At 33.6% G+C, this 13,764-nt stretch overlaps 2 protein-coding genes across 3 annotated transcripts; both read left to right on the top strand.

Moving 5' to 3' along the window:
* Positions 1-3,761: 3,761 nt before the first annotated feature.
* Positions 3,762-9,873, top strand: LOC109192505 (kinesin-like protein KIN-13B). 2 transcript variants are annotated; one of them, XM_019343179.1, is made up of 12 exons: positions 3,762-4,119; positions 4,232-4,432; positions 5,071-5,247; positions 5,489-5,590; positions 5,722-5,799; positions 5,878-5,959; positions 6,470-6,629; positions 6,724-7,026; positions 7,722-7,940; positions 8,062-8,395; positions 8,570-8,635; positions 9,468-9,873. In XM_019343179.1, the coding sequence occupies exons 1-12, from the start codon at positions 3,961-3,963 to the stop codon at positions 9,642-9,644; spliced, it is 2,058 nt and encodes a 685-aa protein (XP_019198724.1). In that variant the 5' UTR covers positions 3,762-3,960; the 3' UTR covers positions 9,645-9,873. The 2 variants fall into 2 exon arrangements, with proteins under 2 accessions (XP_019198724.1, XP_019198723.1); XM_019343178.1 differs by having other exon boundaries at positions 3,763-4,119; positions 5,053-5,247.
* Positions 9,874-11,472: 1,599 nt separating this feature from the next.
* Positions 11,473-13,750, top strand: LOC109192549. Its single transcript, XM_019343233.1, has 3 exons — positions 11,473-12,211; positions 13,076-13,147; positions 13,418-13,750. The coding sequence occupies exons 1-3, from the start codon at positions 11,615-11,617 to the stop codon at positions 13,418-13,420; spliced, it is 672 nt and encodes a 223-aa protein (XP_019198778.1). The 5' UTR covers positions 11,473-11,614; the 3' UTR covers positions 13,421-13,750.
* The last annotated feature ends 14 nt before the right edge of the window (positions 13,751-13,764 follow it).

The following is a 13,764-nucleotide window of genomic DNA, read 5'->3' on the forward strand; positions in this document are numbered from 1 at the left end:
GTTATTCCAATAATTGAAAGCCATACAATATGCAATATTAATAGGCCAATACTTGAAGTAAATTCATTATAATATTTGTATTTGCAATTTAAATTTCATGGTTGATCTTATCAGATAGTCGGTATGCAGTATACTTTTGTTCGATGGAACTTATGATTACTTAGATCCATATGATAATGTTGCAACATGTTATTGATATGTAGTTGCAGTTTGATCTTCATTTGTGTTCTGGCTTTTAAGGAGCAAGCTGTGAATTACTCCTTAAATTAATATGTTTTGTGTTTCATGTTCACTTCTATCTATATAAATTTTTAGATGTAACACAAGTTTAACCTAGACTACTTCTAATGTTGCAAGTAGGAAGCATTAGTAATTAGCTAGTATGTGATTATTGGCACCACTGAGAATTACCAATTCAAGGAAATTAATTACAAGCAGTTGAAGTTTTTGAAGCATATCAAATTGTAGAAAGCAGAGATTTCATAAAGCAAACAGAAATTGATTTATTAAAGCAATTCAGGTTGTGCATGCAAATTAATTAAAGAGCAGCTCAAGTTTGCAAGCAAATTTTATTATAGCAGGAGACGTCGTTTTCGATCAGGAACATCTCAAATTAAAAAGGCAGCTAAGGATTAGCTATAATTATGGAAGGAGCTAAGGTTTGAGAACAATCTTTTATTATGGAAAAAAAAAAAAAAACAAATTTTCAAAGCTAATTTAGAGAAGAGCTAAGATTCAAGAACAATATTTATTATGAAAAGAGCTAATGTTTTCTGGCCTAAGGCTTGAATTAACGTTATCTGAATGCTATGAGCAGCTAATTATAGCAGCTAATGTCGCAACAACAACCAAAATTGAGAACTAAGATTGCATGAATTAATTAAGCAACTAAGGATTACAACAAGAGTCTGGAATACAAATGAAATATGCCTACTACTGATTAAATTTTTCTCACGAAATGTCAAAGCTAAGTGAAGACAAGTCTATAAAAAGTTTGTATTGACTAATCAAAAGCAAGAAAGGCTACAGAATTTGCTAACAAAGTTTGAATTTTGAGATTATCTCTTTCCAACAGACAAATTCTCAAAGACCTATATAAGGATGAAGATTTGAAGAAGTTGAAAAAGAGACGAGAATACAAGCGAACTACAAACAAGTGAAATTCGAGGGCATACATAGCAACAATCAGAATCTTCATCTAGGTGGTGGTAGCTAGTGGTCGTGTGGTAGCGGTGGTATTGGTGTTGGTGGCGGTGGTGGTGATGTTGTGGTGTAGTGGTGTTGGTGTTAGTGTTAGTGGTGGTAATAATAATAATAATGCGGAAACTATATATGTACTGTAGATTCATAATTTATGTAATGTAGATTCATAATTTCTAAACTGTATAGTTATCAAATTATAAAAACATAGTTATCAAATTATGAATCTGCAGTACAGAAATTATGAATGTGCAGTATAGAAATTATGAATCTACATTATAAATTTTATGAATCTATAATATAGAAATTATGAATCTACCGTACAGAAATTATAAATGTGCAGTATAGAAATTATGAATCTACATTATAAATTTTATAAAACTACAGTAGATTATGTATGATTTATATTGTATTGCTATTAAAATTATTTTATCCAATTAATTATGTTTTATATTTGGGAAAATGGCACTTTTTCCCCCTATGTTATATACTTATAGCACTTTTTTCCCCTCAATTATTTATGTAAGCACATTAGTCCCCTCAATTATTTTAAAAGTGGTAGTTTTTCCCCCTAATATATTAAATTGACATTTCTACCCTTAAAGTAAACATTTTATTTATTTTACTTCTCCAACAAATTATTGCGTATATGTAGCGATTACCACGGTTCGGTTCGAACTAAACCAGACACTATAGCAATCGAATTAAAAGCTTTCAGTTATGATTCAGATCTAGAACCCAATATTTGGATTTCAATTTATTAAATTTAAGAATAAAAAAAAATTGGATCATGAACCGGCGGTTCCGGATCCCGTTCGCGATTTTGAACTGTCTATATTTTAAAATTTATTTTTTTATTTTAAAATAGTTTAAATTCAACAATAAATGTATTTTATTTTTTCAGTTCGGAACATGAACCGGCCATTCCAGTTCGCGATTTTAATAAACTCTAAATATCGCGTTTTGATTATATATTGTAATTGGAATATTTTGGTTTGGTTACTATAGTATCTGGTTTGAACCAAATTATAGTAATAATTTATTGGAGAATAAAAATAAATGAATTATTTATTTTAAGGGTAAATATGTCTATTTAACATTTCAGGGGGAAAAAGAGTCACTTAAATAATTGAGGGGGAAAAAGTGCTATAAGTATATAACATAGGAGGAAAAAGTGCCATTTTCCCTTTATATTTTGTCATAAATATTTTTTTATCTCGTTTAAAAAATGTTTTAAAATGTTACCACATTCAACAATATTTATGGTTGAATGATTTAATGTGCCGTGACTTAAGAAGGTACCTGTTAAATAAAATTTATTTATCTTTTCTCATGATATTCTCCTTCTTTTATGATAAAAAAAAAAATCCAAACAAAAAAACTAATAGGTTTACTCAAAATTTAAAATTTAATTCAAAATCCAGATTTGTTCAAATAATTCTACTCCGTAATAGTTACCATCCCTAATTTTCTTAATTTAACCCCAATTAAGTAAGTGACCAAATAGCAAGCAAGTCCAAGTGTAATTAAAAATTGACGGCCAGAGTTTGTAGGACGGATGCTCCCAACAGTAGATGTGTTACACGTGTCCCGTTACTCCTTGCTCAGTACGAAATTTGAATGGGTAGTCAAAGGCGGGTGAAGAATTAGTCAAATTAACGTCCCTAAACTAATAACGAAAGTGTCTCTCACACTAATAATAATAAAATCCACAAAACGACGTAGCCCCACACCATGTGAGCCTGTGTGTCTACACCATACTCATTTTTAAAACCCCGCGGGTCCCACCCGTCGACCAGAGCCTCACAAACCATGGAAGCCTAGCCAATCACAACCCTCACACGTGCCAAATTTCAATCCTCCCTTTCTTTAATTAATTAATTAATATTAGTCCCGACTCAACTAACTGATTCAGTAAATAATATTAAGAAAATAATTAATTAAAATTAGACTAATAGTGTAATTATTGTAACTTTATTATCATATTTTTTAAAAAAATTATTATTTTATCTAATTAATATAGAAAAATAAATTTATAATTTTTATTTATTTCATTTTCTTCCTATATTAAAATCATAATGTTAATGGTCTTGTGGTCTAGTGACACGAAGTGACTCTTCTAAATGAGAGGTCATGAGCTAGACTGTTCGAGCATCAGTGGGGACAGTAATAGTAAAAAAAAAAAATCAGAATGAATAGCTATAATTGTAGTAAATTTTCGTGCGTATCTGATTCGGATAGCTAATACATATAAAAATAATTTTATTATATAAAATAATACAAATAGACTGATAAATATAGTGTTCTATAAATAAATTTAGGAAGAAATCTAGTATTACACTCAACATAAATATTGAAGACATGAGTTTACAGTATCATATAGGCAACGACAATGTTCTGGCGAGAAAATTTTGTCGAATACTACGTATCAAAAAAGGTAAAAAAAAAAAAAATTGCATTTTTTCAACTTTTCGTCATGCGCTCTTACAGGTTTCAGTAAATTTCCACTTTTATTATGGGAAACAAAATGAAAAATAATTAATTAATTCCTTTTGAAATGCGACGGAGCTTCAAATCTCTCTCTATCTCTCTCCCTGAGGACTCTGATACTCGAAACACATGTTCCCAATTTGAATCTAGAGAGAGAAACACGTTCAGGAGAGAGAAAATAATATCTCCAATCCGTTGCTTCAGTGAGCTGAAGCGATTGTCTCTGATCGGGGATTGATCCTTTTTGGAGTAGATACAACGGAGGAAAAAATGAATGCAGTGGGAAGGCAGAGATCCGGTGCGGCGGCGCATCATCAGCGGCAGTTCTCCGACAACTTCCTGGAGAATCCGTCCAACGACCGATGGCTACAGTCGGCCGGCCTTCAACATTTACAGTCTTCTTCTAGCAACTCCATTCCTCCGCTACAGGTAAGGACCAGTCACCAGTCGTGCATTTCTCTAATTTGATTTTTGAGATCTGGAGATAGATTATTATAGTTTGATAGTTTGATTTTCCTTTCGTTTGCTGTTATTGGAGTAGGATTTTGGGTACTATGGTGCAGCTCAGGGGTCGAGAGCGTATAGGGGTCCTCAGAGGACTTTCAACGGGGGAAGTGATAAGTTTTTGGAGCCGTCGACGCCGTCGGGCCAGTGGAAGAATGGGGACGAGCAGGTGTCGCCGAATGAGTTCAGTCCAGGACTGTTAGATCTACACTCCTTGGATACTGAGCTCCTCCCAGAGGTATAGCTCCTTAGATTTTGAAAAATATTTTGCGTTCTATTTATGGCTGGCTGCTGTTTTAGAAGTTTAATTTGATTGGCATTTTGAAGTTTAATCCATCGTTATGTTGTTCAAGCTTTCTTTTTTCATTTTTAAAGTATCTGGTGAGTCCGAACTATTTTAGAAAAATTTATTTTATAGCTTGTTTATTACTTCAGTTGATAAGGGCTTTCTTTTTTCTAATATGCTATTGAATATTGAGTTACTGAAGAATGAGATTAGGATTGTTGGAAAATTTTAGGGTTTCTACAATGAAATCTCAATACATCTATTGTTCTTTTCTTCTGATTATCCTACTTTTGAATAAGGGTACTTATAGTTTGGATGTGCAGAAGGGCTGTTAGATCCAGATACTTGACATGGAAAATATGTTTTAGAGAACAACATCGTGGTTTGGTTGTAATTAATCAGAGTGGATCATAAACTATTTTCCAATCCTAATGTTTCCATTCATGCTCTATCTGTCACCTAGTATCATATTTTATTATTAACAAACTCCATAACTCATATATAGTTGCATTTGTCTATGGATTTATGTTTTTTGTTTCTCATTTATTTGGTGTGGCATTAAATGTGTTTATATTTCACTTCCTGGCCAGTATGGTGCTCCTTCCATGAACCATTTTACTCGAGGCAAAAGCTGTGATGACTCAGATGCATACTTTACAAACAATAAACAAAGTAGTAAAGTTCGTGGCTTGCCCGAGAATAATGTTATGAAGAGCTTTGCTGCTGATAAGGAAAGGACTAGCAATGTTGCAAAGATCAAAGTAGTGGTATATTTCTTTCTTTCTTTTCTATGTATTCTTCATTATAGAACTTCATTCTTTGTTTTCTCCTTTTACTTTGTAGAGCTTTCTATGGAGTATGGACTCCCTCCATCCTATCAAATAAGCATCATTAAACCTTAACCATTACTTTTCATCATTTTCTTGATTGCTTAATGAGGTGTTTACCTTCTGAAAACTAGATGATTTCTTTTCTTGACATGGTTGTGAATGGATTAACTACATGCAGGTGCGAAAGAGACCACTAAACAAAAAAGAATTGATGAAGAATGAGGAAGACATAATAGAAACTCGTACCAACTCATTAATAGTTCATGAGACAAAGCTTAAGGTTTGTGCACCAGAAAATTTCTGATTGTGTTCTAGTAGTTTCTTGCTTTCTTTCTTATTTGTTAGGTTGATCCTGTATGCTTTTTTGGTTTTGAACAATTGAAATCTGAATTTTTTACATATACTGTGCAGGTTGACCTAACACAATATCTTGAGAAACATGAGTTTGTCTTTGATGCAGTGTTGAATGAGGAGGTTTCAAATGACGAGGTGATTACAGTACAGAATTTAGTGTTAGATACACAGACCTATTTTTGTGCTTCTGAACCCTTGTTATAATTTCTTTAGGTATATCGTGAAACTGTTGAGCCTATTGTTCCAATTATTTTCCAACGGACAAAAGCCACTTGCTTTGCATATGGGCAAACAGGTAACTTAGTATTTGACAGAACCCTGTTTCAATTAGTTTTTAATTGCTTGATCCTAATGTGTTAAATTGTTGTTTACTCTTCTTACCTTACTAATATGTATTTCTCTCTGATTCGATTAGTTTTTCCAAAATTAAGTAGTCTACTTTTCACACAAAGGGTCTGTTGAAATCAAAAGTCATTCATAAGTGCATTTTTTAATCCTTTACAAAAACCTGTCTGTAAGTGCAGTAATTATGAAATCAGCAGAATCCACTTTCAGGCTCTTCTTTACCCCCCAAAAAAAAAACACTGAAAAACATGATGTACTCCTGTCATTTTCACCAATTCATAATATGTTTTCATTTGTATTTGTATTTTTTTTTTAATGTTTATTAAGATCCTCAAAGTTTGTTTGTTTTTTGCAAAATCTTTCTTTTTCACTTTCTTTTGCTTTTGAATAGACACTGAATTTTAAATTGAGCTTTAGCTTGTCTTTGATTTTCTTCTTGTCTTATTTGAATCTTCTTCAGGAAGTGGCAAAACATATACAATGAAACCACTGCCCTTGAAGGCATCTAGGGATATCTTGAGGCTCATGCACTACACTTACCGGAATCAGGGCTTTCAATTGTTTGTCAGCTTCTTTGAGATTTATGGAGGAAAACTCTTTGACCTTCTTAATGATAGGAAGTAAGTGCTCTTGGCAAGTTCTATTAAGAAAATATTAGATATTAGATGTTGCAACCTTTTCATTTCATTCATGATAATGAAACTTCCTTCACAGAAAACTTTGCATGAGAGAAGATGGTAAGCAGCAAGTGTGTATTGTGGGCTTGCAAGAGTACAGGGTTTCAGATGTGGAGATGATCAAGGAACTTATTGAACGAGGAAGTGCAACAAGAAGTACAGGCACCACTGGTGCCAATGAGGAATCATCCCGATCACATGCTATACTTCAACTTTCTATTAAGAGGTCTGCAGACGGCAATGAATCCAAGCCTCCTCGACTAATTGGGAAGCTATCTTTTATTGACCTTGCTGGAAGTGAACGTGGTGCTGACACTACTGACAACGATAAGCAGACAAGGTATATATATATATCTACATATTTTCTGCTTATCCAGGTTCTCCTTTGAGATTCATAGCTACTGTGTGTATAATTACATAGATATTGCAATAATGGCTTTGCCAGGTTATCCTTCAATATAATAGCTACTGTGCACAGGATTACATTGAGATAGCAATGGTTCTGCTTTGAGGAGGGGGGTTCTCTAGAACCGACACCCAAAGATCAATATGAGACGTAGAGGTTTAGACATTATCAGGTTTGTCATTAGATGGGGGTAGCTACATAGGAGTATACATTTTATGTAGTGCATACACCTCAGTGCTGGTTAGGTAGAGTTGGGTTGAACATTGTACCTTCATTGGTGGGGTACCAGTAATGGGTATAAATTTTTGCATTCTTAGTGTCTTACCCAGTTAGCCACACCTCAACGCTATCACTAGTTGTAGCCAGTATTCACAAGTTGGGCAGAAAAATCATTCCTAACATAACATTTGCGTTAGCCGTTTGGTTGACAATATGAAATTACTGGTCACATTATGTATTGAGAATGCCCAGAACCAAATAGTTAGTTTTAGTGTAGGAGTTCATCTATTATCTTAACCTGCTATTGCTTCACGTGCTACTCTACATGCTGTTCATATTTCGTTTTTCATGAATGAGTATTTATATGTAATATTTCTTTCATTTTCTTGTTTGGATTTCTTATTCCACAGAATTGAAGGAGCTGAGATTAATAAAAGCTTGCTTGCGCTGAAGGAATGCATTAGAGCTCTTGACAATGATCAAGGCCATATACCTTTCAGAGGCAGTAAACTAACTGAGGTCCTTCGGGACTCATTTGTTGGAAACAGTAGAACTGTAATGATATCCTGCATTTCTCCAAATGCTGGATCCTGTGAACATACTTTGAACACATTGAGATATGCTGATCGGTAATCTCTCAACATTACACTTGAACTGTTGTGATATCTACCTACTAGGCTACTAGTTTCCTCCATTCTCTTTGGCCATTTTTTTATTTTTAAAATTTTCTCATTTCTGCAACCTATACAGGGTGAAGAGCCTTTCGAAAGGGGGCAATAACTCCAAGAAAGATGCTTTGTCTTCATCATTTAATCTGAGGGAGTCCACAACATTGCCCTTGTCTGCAGTCATGCCTTCTGTATCAACGTATGAAGATGACACAGGTGATTCATGGCCTGAGGACGAGGAACTCTATGAAAGAGAGAAGCCAATACCAAAAAAGAATGCAAAACTTGAAGCATTCAGTACTACCATTTCAGAAGATAAATTTAGGAAAGGCAATGACCAAACAAAGTGGAAGGAGCCACCTAGAACAGAGCCTAAGTACTCAACTGCAGATAATGATTTAAATGATCTGCTGAAGGTCAGCCTTTAATTTAACCTTGAAAACAAATCAATTTAAACTTCACAAGTATTTGACTGCAGATAATGATTTAATAATTGGTCCTGAAGGCCAGTCTATCATTAAACCTTGAAAACATATCAATTTAAGCATTTGGTGCCGACCTCTGTATGACTTTATATTTTATCTTTTCAGGAAGAGGAAGATCTTGTAAATGCTCACCGGAGACTAGTAGAAGACACTATGGACATTGTTAGAGAGGTTAGCAATGACATTTATTTGCTTATTATATCTCTTAATCACAGAATTATAAAATAGGAATAATGGCCATCACCACACATGAAAATGCAATTAGGCCATTGAACTCAAAAAAAAATACAATTGGGTCACTGAACAACGCAAAAGCATATAATTGAATCAAAAGTGACCTGTTTACCTGTTAGTTTGCTGACGTGGAGGTTATCATGTTAAAAAAAAATTAATAATTTTAAATAACAATTCTTTTTTAAAGAAGATTTCCACTGAAGAACCAGTATTGTCTCCGGCAGCCTGGAGACGAAGGGACCTCTAAGTCTCCGTCTTGGGATCTTCGTCTCCGGCAGCCTGGAGATGAAGTGGATTTTTTTTTAAATTTTGTTATTTAAAATTATTAAAATAAAATAATTTTTTTTTAATATGATAACTTCCACGTCAGCAAACTAATAGGTAAACAGGTCACTTTTGGTTCAATTGCATCTTTTTGCGTTGTTTAGAGACCCAATTGCATTTTTTAAAATTTTTTTTGAGTTCAATGGCCTATATTTTCATGTGTAGTTCGGTGACCCCCCTATTTGACCCTTATTCCTTATAAAATATTAGGGGAATCACTCACTTTTTTAGCTTTTAGTGTCACACTCCAACATTGGAATAGTTATTTATTTTAACTTGTCAAACTTTCCAAACTCATCAAAATTTTGAGCTTGCAAGTGATGTTAACCGGTATACTATTTGCTGGCAGTCATGTTTGTTTATCACTTCACAGATACAAAACACATTGCATTTTTCAAACTTTAGGCTTATGGATGTTTACAAATTTGGTCATGCTATGTTTCAGGAAATGAACCTCTTAGTTGAAGCAGATCAACCGGGGAATCAGCTAGACCATTATGTATCCCAACTGAATGCAATCCTTTCCCAAAAGGCTGCTGGCATTCTTAAATTGCAGAACCGTTTGGCTCAGTTTCAAAGACGTCTAAAGGAGCATGATGTCCTTGCGTCTTTGCAACACTGAAGCAGAATTGGGATGTAAAGTAAAACCATTGAAACACAATATTTGGCTTGCAAACGTGTGGTTAGAATGGTAGATGATTCATTGGTTTTGGAAAAATCCATAAATTGGTGTTTTTTTTAATGGTCTCGGCCTTTTTGGCTAAAGGCTTGCTGGACAATATACAATGTGTACTTTGATTCTTGTCATTATACGTCTGTTTTTTCAACAGAGCAAAATGTATCTGATGCCATATGAGAGCATAATTATTTTGCATTTGGAAATGTAAAACTAATTCAATCAAGTTTTAATTGGGTCTCGTTTGAAAAATAGCTCTCCTAAAGACATTAGCAACCTCTTGCCCTACATGCTTAAATGAACTCTTTTAATTTGAGCCAAACAGTTTTTTGTGATAATTTTCAACCTTTCAGGAGTATCAAAATATGGAATTGGTAATACTCAATGGAAAAAAGATATTAAAAAAAAATGAAAACTGAATTCCCAACAATCAGGTATTACAATGTGCCTACATTTTTCTTCCTCGATAGGCAATTTGCAAATCTTTTTTTTTTTTTTTAATGTAAATTCTTTTTTGAAGTACAAATCTAGACATCTAGTTTTGAATCTATGTAGTTTTTCTTCATTTAAAATTTTATGCACCTAAAAAATAGTTAACAAATTGCATAATATATTTAAATTTATTCAAACTATTACAATAATAATCTATAATATGTAAATTGAAGACTCCCATTATCCATATTATCCATTTTAAGTGTTTGATAATTAACTATACTTAATTCAAGTACTTTACAATTTAATTTTTGTAATATTAATTTAGTATTAATATATAAAATTTGAAAATTTTCTAAAGTGATGTTGGCATAAGTGCCAATAATATATGGTACTACTTGAAATCATTAGAGTAAGCTCAATGGTTTGAAGATTTTTTAAAATTAATTAAAATGAACAACTTTTCATAGCATTGAAAAAAATGAGAAGTTTTTCAAATTTGGCCAACTCTAGAAAAAACGTGCTTGAGTCTTTGACTGTACCTCAAACGCATTTTCAAATGTTTTTTTTTTTTGACAAATTTTTAATTGAAATTCTTCAAACACATTTGGCAAATGCATTTGTTGTTTTTTTTTAAAAAAAATAAATAAATAAATAAATGTTTTCAATAAATAAATAAAATTTGTCAAACTCTTTTGTAAAATGTATTTGAATATTTTTATATAAGAAAATTCTACTCAAATGTGTTATATCCTTGTGATTTTCGTACAATGCGTCATAAAAATACATTTCCACTAAAAAATAATGAAAAATTGTGAGGAAAAACTTGACTGAGGTTACTCTTAATAGTAATACTCGGTAATATATTATACAAATTACCAAATACTTTACAAATTGTTAATTATAGTAATACATGACTGTACTAGTGTTATTAAATACTAAAAAAAATCAATTAAAAAAATACTAAAAAGTACATGAAAAAAATGGAAACTATTTGATCAAAATATAAAGGCAAAATGACATTTCTCATTATTGAATTAGAGAAAAATATTACTTTCTATCATTTAATTATACTCGTCGACATTTTTTGTCATTTAATTACCTGAAAAATAAATTTTATTTTTCTAAAAAAATTTTGTTTGAACTGAATATAAAAAATCATATTGTAAACAATTGCTTTCTGTTTATATATATATTTTCTCAATCTACTAAGCTCAACAAGTCAATATCGTTTTTACTTGTAAACAATTAAGAGAAGAAATGATATGATAGTATAATTATAAGGTATGATAAATAGCATTTCTCTAAGAGAAGAATATTACCATTTTACCAAACATCAAAATAGTATGAAATCGAGGGAAACAGAATTTTGAAGGTAGACGGAAACATATTAAGAGGGAGGGATGAGCGATGGAGTATAAATTTATGATATCTTCCATTGTCGCCGGACTCATTCCGTTGTCCTCCTCTCCGACGAGCAAAAAATGACTTCCTCTAAAAAATCCGACGGGCAATCGCCTTCTTCTCCGGCACAGTTTGTTCACTACCAGTCCCTGCCATCGGAACCCCAACAACAACCCCAATACATCATTGTTTTACCACCTTACCCTCGCCCTCGTCCCATCTTCGACCGGAGCTGCCGGAACTTCCTCCTCTGCGTTTCCGTTATCGTTCTCCTCGCCGTCGCCGTGTTCTTCCTCTGGCCTTCCGGCCCCGATGTCTCCGTCGCCCGACTCAAGCTCCAGGGCTTCAAAATTCACTTGATTCCACTCTCCATCGACATAACCCTAGACCTCAGCGTTAAGGTCCGCAACCCTAACTTCTACTCCATCGACTATACATCGCTGGTTGTATGGATCGGCTACAGAGGAAAGCAGCTGGGGAACGTCACGTCGGATAAGGGACACCTCCAAGCCAGAGCCTCTTCGTACATCAACGCCACGCTTGAGCTCGAAGGCGTTGAGATCTTCAGCGATGTGCTTTCGATAATCGAGGACGTTTCCAAGGGTTCGATTACTTTCGATACGGTTACTCGGATTAATGGCCAACTCGATTTGCTCTTCTTTCATATTCCTCTCGAGGTAACTCTCTTCTTCTTCTTTTTTAAAGAAAAATAATAATCCTATGATTGATGACATTCCATGAATTAGTTTTTGAAGACTTACAAATATGAAATCCTTTCATGATCACATTTCAAATTGTATCTTCGATTTAATCTTTTCTACCTAACAATTTGGTTTTGTTGGCCTTTCTGTTATTATGGATTGACCTGAACTGGGTGCAATATGTGAGTACTTAGTTTGGGCAAGTGATCTTCAGAAGTTAATGGTGCACTTAGTTTTGTTTGCTATTTACACAAGCTATCACTTCTATGAATCTCTGATGATGAGAATGATTTAGATACTTTCAGTTCTGTATGAAAACCTGATATTTCTAGGGTTTGTGTGTCCGGGTGTTCATTTGTCTGTGCTAGCTCATGCTGCAATCAATCCTAAATTACCATAATTGGAAAGTAGAACTCTAGAAGACTAGAAGTGATTCAAATGAGATTCGAAGAATGGCAAAATTTGATGTTTGTTCATAGAAATATAGATCTAGCATGATAAAGGTGAGGACTGTGGAAAAGTCATTAGGATAGGAAGTTTCCCTCCCCTGTGGTTTGCTTGTCCTTATTAGCTCAGTGCATTTCATTGAAAAAGTGATATCTCGATTTGTCATGTCTTCAAGTTGGTATGTTTGTACTTAGTGTACATTGCACACTGAAACTATTTATGCAAATGGCACAAATGCACAATACTAGTCCTTGTCCTCTAGCCTCTAGTCTTTTATTCTGTGTTTTTAAAATCAAGCTTGTGGCTTTTCTATTAAATGTGCATAGATGCCACAATTCGTAACGGAGATCATATGAGATAGTGTCTTATTGCTTTGTCATTTTGTCATTACAGGGAAAGGTATCGTGTGAAATTGTTGTAGATACAAATAACCAAACAATTACCAGTCAAGATTGTTACCCTGAGGTAAAGTGCTTATTTTAGTTGCTATTTATCGTCTTTGTGTTTAGTGAGATGCCAAAAGGGCAAAAGGTGCAATGTATTTTGGCATAAAATCAAAGGACAAAGAATATAATTCCGAGTGATGCATAAGCATATGGTATAATGGCCTTGTGGGCCAATTTAAGACTGAACTGCATACAAGGGAATATGAATCATAAAACCTTTCTTTGCTGAATTGCTGGCCAATATTTTGTTGACAGTGTTCTTAACAGTGAGCTTAACTTTGTTGGACAGTAAAACCTTTCGAATGCAACCCTTTGGATGTAGAGGCGATGAAGAAGCCAACTGACTCGGGCATACTCGATCAATGTAGTTATGAAGTGTGCCACGCTGCCATGTCTGTCGAAAACATTTCGTTGATTGTAACATTGCAACATTATTAGTACGAGATATTTAGTACAGAAGAAGTCTGTTTATTCCTTCACATCTCCTCTCCTTTTTTGTGGGATACCACAAAACTGGTTTGGTATTAGCAACTCTACCTATATTGTACATAAATGATGTATTGAATTTATAATCTTTAATTTAAGATAAAAAAGCACCCATCATCTTCTCCATTAGCTATTACAACATCTATTCAT

The sequence above is a fragment of the Ipomoea nil genome, unplaced genomic scaffold (genome assembly GCF_001879475.1).
Source record: "Ipomoea nil cultivar Tokyo-kokei standard unplaced genomic scaffold, Asagao_1.1 scaffold1770, whole genome shotgun sequence".
Taxonomy (NCBI): domain Eukaryota; kingdom Viridiplantae; phylum Streptophyta; class Magnoliopsida; order Solanales; family Convolvulaceae; genus Ipomoea; species Ipomoea nil.